We start from the raw sequence: 12,857 nt of genomic DNA, 5'->3' as shown, positions 1-12,857 counted from the left end.
AACATTAAGGCTGTTTGTTTGAGGTGTTATTTCGTACGAGGATGGAAAGGAATGGCGGAGTAGTACTATTATCCTTGATACACCCGGAAACCAACTTTAATAACAAACTTTAATAACCTTATTCATCAGACAAGGGAAAATAGCAGCAATACGGCTGAGTGAATATCTACTGATGAAAGGCATAAAGAACTATAAAATACCGGTGGTAAGACAACCAGCAATTGTAAGAGAAGACATTCCCCTACAACCTGCCCCAGCTGCTCAGACTATCAAAGCTATAAAAGTAGATTTGGGATTTTCGGAGAAGGGTTTATGTATTTTACAGTGAAGCTGGGACTGGAACATCAGCGCCTTGGCAACCATAAAAAATGTCCATGGGATAAACCATTAAAAAGTTTTGGGTTGGTGAGATTATTTCAAATGTTTTTGAAAGAAGCGTCCTATGCTCATTAAAGCTACATTTATTTGGTTAAACTACAGTAAAACAGTAATAATGTAAACATTAAAACTAAATTTTGTTCTATTTAAATATATTTTATAATAAAATGATTCCTGTGATGACAAAGCTGAATTTTCTGCAGCCATTACTCTTTAGAAATAAGAGTAAAATTTTAATTTGCTGATTTCTCATTGTTTTCAATGTGGTTTCAACTTAATATTTTTATGAAAATGGTGACATTTTTTCATAATTCTTTATGATTTTTGTGATTTCTTATGATTGTTTTCTGGCAGATGGAGCCAGAAAGTTTAAAATGTGTTTTATGTCAATTTTAATCAGTTTTATGTATCCGTCCTTAGTGTCCCCAAACTTTTGAAAACTAGTGTATTTTAGAGTGCCATATCATTACCGTCTGAAATTATAACTGCCACGGGGGAATGACATCTGTCACCTGATTTTACCCACAACCCTTTGTCATTTCTATACCCTCGACCAGTAGCCTTCAAAACTGCTCTTGGGTCCCTAAGACAATCACTTATCTTTATTTAATCATCAGATGGAAAAGGATATGATGTAATTTAACAGGAGCCTTAATCCGAGGTAAACATTAGTGACCTGCTTCTCAGCCAAAGCAGTTCCGGTCACAGGAGACAATGCCCCTCAGGGAGTTTTGAGCCCCACTGACCTGAACTTTCTGAGCCCGACGCTTATCAGCTCTCTGGTTCTGATGGTAGATGCGGCTGAAGTTGGAAACGATGACGGGAACAGGCAGAGCGATGACCAGCACCCCACTGAGAGAACAGATGGAGCCAAAGATCTTTCCTGCTATAGTCTTAGGGACCATGTCTCCATACCTGCAGAGAAAGAGCAAGAAAGAGACATCAGTCACTGAAATTTGCACAAGCTGCTTCTACACCTGTTCTTTCTTGTTTAACAGCCTAGCAGCAATAAATAAACAGCCAGATAGATGCAATCACACCTACACAACTGTAGCTGCTTAGAATAATTATATTCCATCTGTTTTTATTATTATTGTGTTCCAAATGTAGTGTATAATCACAAACTCGTACTAAAAATATTCACTTTGTTTTACTGCAGACTGGCACTTCCACATGCCACCTAAGACAAAGCAGGAAAATTAGTGCGACACAGACATAAGAGGTGCTAGATTTGAAATGAAATGAATTATTATTGAAACAGGAGGTGACAGAGGCATGAGTGGGATGACACTTTTATTGGAGGATCCATTTGTTTAAAAAGCCATTAGTCTGCAAAGCTGTTTGTTTGGAAAGTCTTTTGTTTACTAAGCAATTTGTTTGGAGGGTATTGAAAAGGTTTTGTTTGGAGAAAGTTTGTTTATTATTTAGTAAGCAATTGTTTGGAAAGCCTTTTATTTAGAGATCAGTTTGTTTGGAATTTTCAAAAGCTGTTTAGAAAGTTATTTAATTTGAAAACACTTTGTTTGCAGAGTCGTTTGTTTCTCAGCTTATCTGTTCATAAAATCTGTTTACAAATATCTTCGTCTAGTGAGTGGAGTATAGAAAGATAACGTCCCTCAAGATGAGGCCAATATTATCAGCATGCTGTGAATATTATCTTTTAAAAAGGGATGAACTGAACAGAACTGGAGCAAAAGTCAACAGAGAACGAGAAAGTCATTTAATATGTTTAAATTAGAGCATTTAAATTCCTCAGTCCAATGCCCTGGCTACTTCAAGGACGTCAAATACAATTCGATACAGTTATTTAAAATGAAAATACAATTACACGCACCACTGTAAATCTTCCTCAGCCAGCGTGAAAGGCATGCCTTCTGAATTCAGCAGTGAGGAGTGGAAGGACTTTTTTTTAAGATAAGAAAGTGGCTGACCAAATAGCTATTCAAACAAATTGGATGGTTTAAGGTGGCTTTAGTAAAATAGAAAACATTAGTTCAAAAAGCTTCAGACTAAAGTAATTGGATACTGATGGAATACAGCCGCAACGCGAATAAGAAAATAAGACAGACGCTCCTGGTGGAACGGAAACAATGTAAGTATAACCATAATTTATATAGACATAAATGCATTATTTTAAATACATATGTACAGATGTCCAGAACTAAAACAGTTTTCATTTCAGCTAATCCAAGTCACTTCCAGCCAATGAGCATCTAATTAACAATAGATACTCATCTTACTTCATTAAATTAGTTTGGTGCAAGTGAGGCACAATCCAAACAAACGCAATCAGAAAACATGCAGCCAAGCCGAGAATTTGTAAAGAGACACTAAAGTTGGAATTTAAATGTCTCAAATAATCGAAATAGCTCATTAGGAGGCATTGCTGCTGTGAGTCGTGACAGTAATAAAAGGAAAATTCAGAGTTCAGTTCAAGTTAAGCCTAAATGATACACAAAATCAAGGTTATGGTGAAACGGGAGTGAATTGAAGGCATTGAATTGGAGGATTTTAAAAGCAGAAAAGTGAAGCTTACAATTTGGTAAAACTATAATTAATTCTTCTTTTCAATTATTGGACGGAATAATTCCTCTATATAAATTATTCTTCTGTATACTATTTGAGCTGTAAAGACCTTCTCGACCTTCTTTGAGCATCAAAGCTGTATATTTACACAATGCAAAATGCAAAATAATCTCAACATGACAAATACATTTTTTTGGTAATCAACATTTGTGATGTTGAGTAAAGTTAACTTGTATTGAACTTGTAATATCCTTTTAAATAAGGGTGCAACTGTACACATTCACATAAAAGCCTTGCAGTCTGACAGATGAACAGGTTAATCGCTCTAGGCCTATGAGAAATGATTCAAATAACTGTTAACACTAGGACAAAGAAAGGGCTTATTCACAAATCTGTGTCGAAGCTAATATTTGCCTTATTTTTGGAGGCTCATTTAACACTTTCTGAAACTCATTTCAAGAGTCGATTAGAGTGTCATTCTAAGAGGACTGGATTGTGCCCACATGGGAATATTTCTGAGCGAGAGATCTCACAGTGTGTTATATAATCTAAACTAATTTACACTTTATACATGCACTATAGAAGAACACACGATACAATCTGGGACACAGAGATGAAACACAAAAAAAGACACAACTAAACAGCCAGCAGGATAGAGGGCTTAAAAACTAGAGGCCAAACAAAAACTCCCTCTGGACTGAATTAAGGATTATGGCTTACTTCTAAAATGCCCCATGTATTAATAAATTCTGCATTCTTGTTCTGCTTTGATCTATAAAGAGAAATGTGTCTGTGTGTCTAGTATTTATCCAAATGATCAAGAAGAGTATTTTGGACTATCAAACCTGAACAACCTGGAGCGAATCACTGTTCGGGAGAAGAATTGCACCTAAACGGTGTGTTTACCCCAAAAGACAAAATCTGTAATTGCTTGAAATGGTGTCTGTATGAAATGTTCAAAAACTGGGATTGGATACGTTAACAAATACACCAAAACTCAGTTTTTATTTCAGTAGCATATTTTCTAACATAAATAAATGTCATATTAAAGTAGTTCATTTTTGAATTTCATTGCTCAGTCAGAAATAATATCACAGAGAACTGCATTTCAAAGAGGCATTTGTAATTCAGCTAAATGAAATTGCAAGGCACTGTACATGTGTGCATGTGCTCAAAATAAAAGCGCTTTGATGTGAATAAGAGATGTGCAGGCTCTTCCGACTGGTGCATATGTGTATGTATGCTGTTCCACTTACATCCATTGTCTCGCTTTACTACAAGATATTTAATGTTTGTAATCAAAACTTTGGCCTTTATTCATTCAGCTGAATCTTAAATGGATAAATCAAACGATAAGAGCCTCAGCCATTTATTGATTGTAATCAAAGTGCAGTATGTAGAATACTAGCCCACACACAGAACTCACTTTAAAACTCTCAAGACACAGCACATGCATCTTTATTTCCCCCTGCTTTCTCTACATTCCTCTCTGATCCAGAAGTGTATCAGCCTACTGAGGTTTATACCATATCTGCAAATCTGCTTATCTATTTATTCCACACCTTCCTATCTGCTTTGGATCTGACTGAAAGTGGAATATTAATGGAAGAGTGAAAACAAAAGAGAAAAACAAACGAGTGTTGGTTGTTTTGACTGTCAGAGCAAAGGTATCCACATGCTAAACTCAGCTAGATGTTTGCTCAGAGATTTCACTGAACTTTTCTTTCATTTATAGAGCTAATAAGGAGCTCCACTCTTCTTGACATCAGGGGACTGATTCTGATGGCTTATTATGTCTGTATGAACACAATAATGGGGTTTGCTTCAGACTCCAGCTGGTAGATGCTATAACTACGCCATTACAGGGGCACCAAGGTAACAGTGTACACTAATGGAATATATATATATATATATATATATATATATATATATATATATATATATATATATAAAAACTACTGTCAACAAGCTTCTTTTTCTCTTTAATGCTCTCTAAGGCTGCCATTTTTAAGCAGCTATTACTCCAGTTTTCAGTGTCACATGATCCTTCAGAAATAATTCTAATATGATGGTTTGGTGCTTAAAGGGTCATGAATCACTGAAACATATTTTTGGAGGTATTAGAATACATATACAGGTTGCATATCAGGGAAAACAATAGCACTCATTATGTCTATTATTATTAATTTCATTCATCCAGCATCATAAAAATTGTCGTATATGTGTTGATTTTGAAAGGGTAATTGACTGCCGTGGCAGAGTGAGAATCTACGTCATCAGTTTTCTGAGCTTTTCTCAGTGGTATTCATGAGAATGTACTCATGATCCAATGTCTGTGCTATATTATGCATGAGGTTGCATTACAGTGGAGAATTCAAATCGCATTCAACCACAATATTACACTAACTCTCACTGTTCTAGACTGGTCTGCCTAAAATCCACAAATGCGTGCAGCGATCCACAAAAATGCACAGACAGCCATTCACAAATACACGGGGAACAATCCACAAATGCATATATTTGTGAATATGTTTTTTATTTGCAAATCTCATTTTATTTATTTGTGAATTTAATTCATGTTTATCTAAGATTTATTTGTGGATCTCATTCTAGTTATTTGTCAGTATGTTTAATCTCTTCACATTTGTTTGTGGATCATAATCTATTTATATGGAATTATGCAACTATTCTACCTCCATAGTTGCTGCGCTGAACACCGCGATGAGTTTAACAACACTCGCTGTGCTGGTAGTTGTTCATTTCCAGACCAGAGCAAGCGAGTTTCAAGTTTTTGTGAACATATTTAATATTCTCTCATACTCTAAACATGAACATTGTATGTGCACATATCATGTCTTCTTCAAATAGAATATTCACAGACATACATCTTTGATGAAAAGAAAGAATATAGCATTTATTTTAAATATATATTTTTTTGTAATATTATAAGTGTCTTTGCTGTCAAAAATCTTACTGACCCCATGCTTTTGAACAATATTGGATTTGGTATTTGTTGATCTTTTTATTTTGTTAGTGATGGTCATCTCCAGAGTGATTAATCAAATGGCATTTATTTACTGGCTCAGGTAACTGACTTAAAAAAACACCTGTATCCTAAAAAACTGTTATCAAAGTTATCTCGATATTTCTCGCAGAGTAACAGCCAAGGACAACTCCCTCCAGGTATTACAGACCTCCTTGGTCTCTCTGTGTATTACAGTGTTTAAGATGCAGGAATCAGCATTTAAACACCCAGGTGAAGGAGAATGTCTTTATAACAAAATTACAGCAGCCACATTATTCATGAACAACTGTGAAAAATCTTGAACTGAAACCAATGACAGTGCAGCAAAAAGGACAAACACACACACACACAGAGAGAGAGAGAGAACACTACTAAACAGTACTGAAACAGTTTGTCCATGAAATTGCACAGCATATCAAAGGACAAATCAGAGGATTGTGGAACAAATCTGATGCCAAACTCTCTGTTTCAGAGTCTCGTGGGTCTCTAAGCTTACAAAACCTCCAAGGATCTGTTAAAGCTGTCATAAAGGACAGAATGGAGTTGGCATCTCTGTAACACACAGTCACATGCAGTTTCTGTCATGCTTGATGACCGCTTGACTACTTTTATTGCTGCTGCGACTCCACTGGCGTAGTAAGGAGGAGAGGGATGTCGTTAGCATGGAGAGCGTGCCATTAGCCTTTTAGCGCTGCAGGCCACAGACTAACACTTTGCGAGCAGCACGTAACAGCCTGACTGCAGTTACACAACACGCCAACTCCCGAACCCAAACTCTCATCTCAAGCTCTGCTTCTGTCCCATCCTCCACAATCCTTTCTTTCCCTCTTCCCACCCCCTCACACTTTCATATCCACCTCCCACAGTGAGTCGGTGTGACCTGCTTGGAGCCACGATTCCCTCCAAAATTCACGAGCCCCAGTGATGTCTGAAACAACAATTCGACAGCAGATTAGCTCGGTTCATTCACCAGTAAATCTGCTGCATGAGCACAGAAGGATTCCACTGAATAAACAGAATTTATACCACCAATCGCCTCTATGTAAACAACCTCCGATTTTTTGAGGAATCTGGACCAGCTGCGGAGCTTCACATGCATTATTGAGCTTTTGAGCAAAAGTCTGTAGTAGGGTTGTTGTCATGATACCAGTTTTTCAGATGTTGATACATACCAAAAGCATTGAAATTTCATGATTTTCAGTGCTTTCAGAGGTTGCTTTTCTTGTCTTTAGGTCCATATTTTGTGTTCTGCACTTATGAATGGTGAATGGTTTTCTCTTTTTTTCTCATCAGTATTGTTCTGATTAGTGTAAACAATATAACGGCCAGTAGCAGGTCATTAAGCTGCATTTACATCGCAAGGCTCGTTGCACAGATCCAATATTTTGACACATATCAGATTTTTTTGTGTCCCCTGTTGCATTCACTTCAGTGCGCTTGTAGGCAATTGAAAGCCTGTCAGACTGTCAAGGTTTTGTTTATTAATATTTTATGATATGTCCTATGGAGAGGACATCAAGAATCCGTTAATATGAATATGAAAACAAAAATCTATTATCAAAACAATGTTTTGTTTTATATTAGATTTTATATTCAGTATACTATTCAGAGAATATTCATATTTAGCATTTTGTATGCATACTAGTGTCAGCATTTAATGGGCATTTATGAGTTTTCAGGACTTGATGCCTGAACCAATCTTTGCACAAACATTTGTAAAAAATTCACAACTATGGTATGAAAGATATTAGAAAAAGATTTGATGCACTATTTTACTTTACACACTATGTGCGTAAACATGACCAAAATGTTTTTTTCCCTATTATAAACAATGTTTCTATTTATTGTCTCTAATTTGCATGTGTTCTCTGTGCATCATGTAATGAAAAAAGTATAATAATAGTAGCAGCATTTTCATATAAAACCTCATATTTTATGGAAATACTGATAGACCATTTCTTTCCATATGCACTAATGTGTCCCTAAATTGAGTGAATTCTGTTTTGAGGATAACTCCACTAAAGTTGTCCTGAGATGTTAAACAATGACAAACAATTAGAAAATTTGTATGATTTAAATGATAATGACAAAATATGATCATATTACCAAAACAGTGACTATGTTTAAGAATCCTGGGCGTCAGAAAGTTTGAAAATCCCTGCACTCTGTCAGTACTCGGCATTAACTGAAAGTTAGCACTCAGGCCTGACAGAATCACGTAAATACTCAGGCTAAAGTGATCTAAACCCTAAGGTTGTCACACACCAGACTTTACAATTGCCACCTGTTCAGATCCAGTAAAGAGTCAGTTTCTGGGTCTTCATTTCAGACATACACACACATACTGTATACACACAATTTTTGGCATAGATTCAGTCACAAACATTCCTAAAGGATTCATCATCAGCTTATCTGAATTCCACCACTCGCTTAAGTTTTTAAGTTTGTAAGTAGGTTGCTGAAAAAAACTAGGCCACTCCTCCTCCATCACCATGCTCCAGACGCCATTTTTCTTCTTTCTCTGAGAAAAAGACCCACCACCCCAGTTTTATTCACCCCATTACACAAATACACACATAAACAGTCTCCATCTACTCCAGATGCAACATCCTGGAAGATGGAAAACGTCTGCGATACGGGATGAGAAGAAAAATTCTTTGAGAGACAGAGAGAGAGAGAGTGAGAGAGATAGAGAGAGAGAAAACAACTGTACACAGCCAAACACACATTCCACATGAAATTTTGACCAGTTACTCAACCCTGTATCTTCTTTAACTGTATTTCTGCCTTATTTTCTAGTAAGAATATTTATTTTTCATTTTATAATAAATTATATAATTTGTTCTCATTTTAAGTCAAATCCCATTTATTTATATAGTGCTTTATATAATACAGGTTGTTTTGAAAAATCTTCATAGTAATAAATAAGTTGGCAATTGTGAAAATAGTTTCTTCTTTTAGTGTATGGATTCCAGGTCCAAGGTCTCTCGTGTTCCATCGATACTCGTCTCCAATGATCAATCCAATCAAGGCTACCACACCCTCTCCTGAAAGCAGCACCTGTGTCTTATCAAATGCAGTTGCGTCACTGTCCTGATCTGCAGTATCATGATTAATTCATCCATCTTCTTTCACTCAGCTAAATAATGCTGCCCTCTGAACCTGTGCCGCTTCTTTCTGGAGAGGGATCGGTTACACACGCAGGTCACAGTAAAGTGATACATGGTCCAGCTACCGCAGGAAAGGAAGCTAATATCCAAGGACACTCATTTTCAGGCCAGTCAGAATGGAGATGTGGGTTAACGCAGGAATCACCAGAGCGATGTGCAGCACTAATTGATCTTTGACCCATGCAGGAGCGCAGCATCACCCGGCCCTAAGCCAGTGATCGAATTTACTGATTGGCTTTTAATGAAACCACAGACAGTCATCGATCTTAATCAAAGCAGCTTCAGTTACTGCTACAGATATGCAGTTAGTGCACTGGCGCACACCTGATGCTTCTCTTTGTTTCCGAAGAAGATTTCAGTGCTCTTAAACTGGCATGTAATCGGTGGTGACAATCACCTGTCATCTGGCAGTGTCTTATCAGCAGTCAGTCAGATTGCACAGTCAGCACAGCTGGGTTGGCCATTTTACGACATTGTGCACCTTCATGCATATTTTGAAAAACTGGCAGGCTCATTGGAAGTAACGCTGGGTTTCAATAACACGATCCAAAATCAGCTCGCAGAATTAAACACATCCGAGGCTGATGATGTCATGGTGGAAGGTTTTAGTACTACAGTTTTCCTGTTCCTAAGCCGACAATACTGTTTGCATGGCTGGGACAGAACAACGCTCAGTTCAGGAAGTTTATTCCATTGTTTTTCTTCTAGTAGTCGACCGATATATATATATATATATATATATATATATATATATATATATCAGCCATCCTGCACTCTCTAAGATATCAGCATCAGCCTCGGCTGTCAAAAAACAAAAAACTAAAGAAACTATCAGTTGACCACTAGTTTTCTACATAGGGGGTTTAAACAGGTCTTTTAGTTCCAGAGCTCTGAGCTGTGAACCAAACCAACCAGAGCTGTGGGATGAATCCCAACATTGCAAACTTTGAAGCCAAAAAGTATTTGAAAATCTGAGAAAGGTACAGTACATGCACTTAGTCTTTTTTGATGCAGTGAACTATGTATTCTAAAGAGTATTGCAAAAGGTGCAATCATATCAAATGGTACATTACAACCATCTCCAATTTTTGTTTATCTAATACTTATATTTTATTTTACTTCTGCTTTAATTTCAATTAACCATTTTTTTAAATACTTTTAGTTAATGATAATAACCCTGCTTCTACAGAAGCATGTACTTTACTATCGCTAAACCGTAGAGTTCATGGTAGATCTGTCTTGAAAGTTGTATATGTTATTGTGTGCAAGTGTGCATCATTTTAAAGGTTTCAAAAGGGCTATTCATTTATTTTTGCATCAGACTGTCTTAATGAGGAAAAAGTACTTGGAGCACATTTAATTTCAAACCCCACACCAGAATGTTTGAGGAATTGCCTTTCATACGCTCCATTAAGGGAGTTTGGAGAGGAGAGGTGCATTTTTATCTTGTACTGCAAGATACATATCCCACTTACATAGTGTCGCAGTCTCTCAATATGGCATGATACATTTTTCGAATTTGAATATGCAAATTTTTAACAATGCAATTAGTTGCCAAGGTGACAGAATAAGACTGAAGGAAGACTGCTGTGTTATGCTCTCAGAAGCGGCAGTACAGTATATTAGAAACATTTGTCTCTCTCTTTGATCTTCTGCCGTTGCTTGAGACATTAACCGTGGAGGAAACGGGGGCAGGGGAACTCTCTCCATCTCCCGATTTCCTTAAAGAAAATTTCTCTTGACGTGGAATTATTACCATGACTCCGATACCCAAGATCTCAAGCACCGGGGCCAATCAATACGTGTCTCCATGGTGATTTAAACAGCAGGGACCTCAGCTGAAACCTCCTCATTCGTCTTATTATGCCAGCCATCATCCGTAATCAATGATGGCCCGTATCATTCACTCATTCTTGCTTTGATGTGTCTCTGTCCACAGGCGTTCGTCTGCACTTGTGTGTGGTGTGTGTTTAAAGTAGTCAAAGCTAGAGCAGATGCCCCGTTAATGGATTCTCATCGATCGGAACAGAAAACGTTCCAACTTCCCCGCACGCTGGCTCCTGACGTCCTTTATCTGTGTCTGTCTTTCTCCTCATTCTTATCCAACTCTGTCTCCCTCTCTTTCAGCTCACCTCTAGTGAGCCTACTTGCTGGGTTCTCCTCACGAGGGAAGAATGTGCATGAGTTTTTCGTCTCTTTGCTTCTATATTGAACACATTAAGTAGAAGCTGTTGATCTAGAAGAATCATTGGGGCTTTCATGAAGTAACATTGAGGACACATAAAAAAGGGCTGCCAAGGTTGTATAAGCTATTTCCGACGTACATGTTAGAACTTATTTAAAACAAACTTGACTTGAGAATGTCCATGTAGCCGACTTTTACTGCTGTCTGCATTTTAGTGAAAAGAATGCTTCAATAATGCATGATCAATAATGCACCTTTCAGTCAGAAAGGCTATTTGCTGCTATTGATAGTTTCACATATGAACCTTTGCATTCAACAGCATTAATACTGCAAAAAGAGTACTAAGTGAATATTTATGACCAGAAAGCTTCTCATTCCATTAACTGATGTGTGTTGCGCTTTATTTATATTTATTTTTTAAAATAACACATTATCTGTAATATTTTTTCAATGTAAATATAAACTGTTTGTTTCTTTTTTTTTATCAAAAAAGAAAAAAAAATAACATATTTGATCTAATAATAGGGTAGGTAGACAACTCCAGAGTCATGATGCCCACCTTAAAAAAACAACAACAACAATGTTACATGTTTGTTTATTATACATGTTATAATAAAAATGCATAATATCTAATAATAGTGTAGATTAACCAATATTTTTTGAAAAAACAATTTAATCCTGGTTTCTCACACTAATCACCAATGACCAAATGTTTCCTGTATGAGACCCTGTGAGACTGTGATGAAGGGAGAGAAAATCTGTCTGTGTTCACCCTTTAACCCTCTTGAGTCTAAGGGTATTTTTGGGGCCTGGAGAAGTTTTGTCATGCCCTGACATTTGTGCTTTTTTCAGATCATTCATGATGTTATTTTTTCTGTTCCAATTCTTCTTCCAGACTTGTGCGTGACTGAAAGCTAATCAATGGGACAAGGAGTCTCTTGAACACACAAGGACCTCCACTTTTTCCCCTCTGTGCCCTCTGTTCATTGATGTCCCTGTCTGTGATCTCGACTGACACAGAGAGACAGGAAGAAAGAAAGAAAGAGAAAGAGGAAGGATGAATGTGGCTTTTAATAATGCAACAAAGAGCAGCCACACACAGCCACAGCAGGATCAGAGCCCGGCGAGGAGCCACTCTCCTGTATGTAAAATAAAGAAATAAAAATCCTCTCTCATAAAACAGACCTTCAGGTAAAATAAAAAATATATGTGATTATACATAAAGCACAAAGTTGATAATGATAAGAAATATTGCAGACCAAAACAACATCACAGGAATAAACTGCTTTTTTAAAATAACTGTAATTATATATTACGATATTACTGTTTTTCTGTGTTTTTGGTCAAATAAATGCAGCCTTGGTGAGCATAATTATTATTATTTATTGAATTGTTTTAATTGCTAGTGTATACAAGAAGATGCATATATTTTTTGTGATGTCTACCACTGGTATTTTAACACTGAAAAAAATCCTGAGCAAAGCTGTTTGAAATGGTCATTATTTCCACAGTTTTGTTTGATGACACTAGTGGCTCAGAAATTATACTACATCTGTAATGAAATGGACAAAAA

At 36.8% G+C, this 12,857-nt stretch overlaps 1 protein-coding gene across 4 annotated transcripts in view; it reads right to left on the bottom strand.

Annotated features, from left to right (window-relative positions):
* Nucleotides 1-12,857, bottom strand: part of LOC113072085 (potassium voltage-gated channel subfamily D member 3-like) — a 94,715-nt gene that overhangs the window by 15,784 nt on the left and 66,074 nt on the right. For all 4 annotated transcript variants that reach the window (XM_026245226.1, XM_026245223.1, XM_026245225.1 and 1 more), the window contains exon 3: nucleotides 1,125-1,293. In XM_026245226.1, the coding sequence (XP_026101011.1) occupies nucleotides 1,125-1,293 (169 nt within the window). The remainder of the gene's footprint in view (nucleotides 1-1,124; nucleotides 1,294-12,857) is intronic.

The sequence above is a fragment of the Carassius auratus genome, unplaced genomic scaffold (genome assembly GCF_003368295.1).
Source record: "Carassius auratus strain Wakin unplaced genomic scaffold, ASM336829v1 scaf_tig00008539, whole genome shotgun sequence".
Classification (NCBI taxonomy): Eukaryota; Metazoa; Chordata; class Actinopteri; order Cypriniformes; family Cyprinidae; genus Carassius; species Carassius auratus.
The sequence above is the reverse complement of the archived record's forward strand: the minus strand, read 5'-3'. Positions and strand labels throughout refer to the sequence as shown.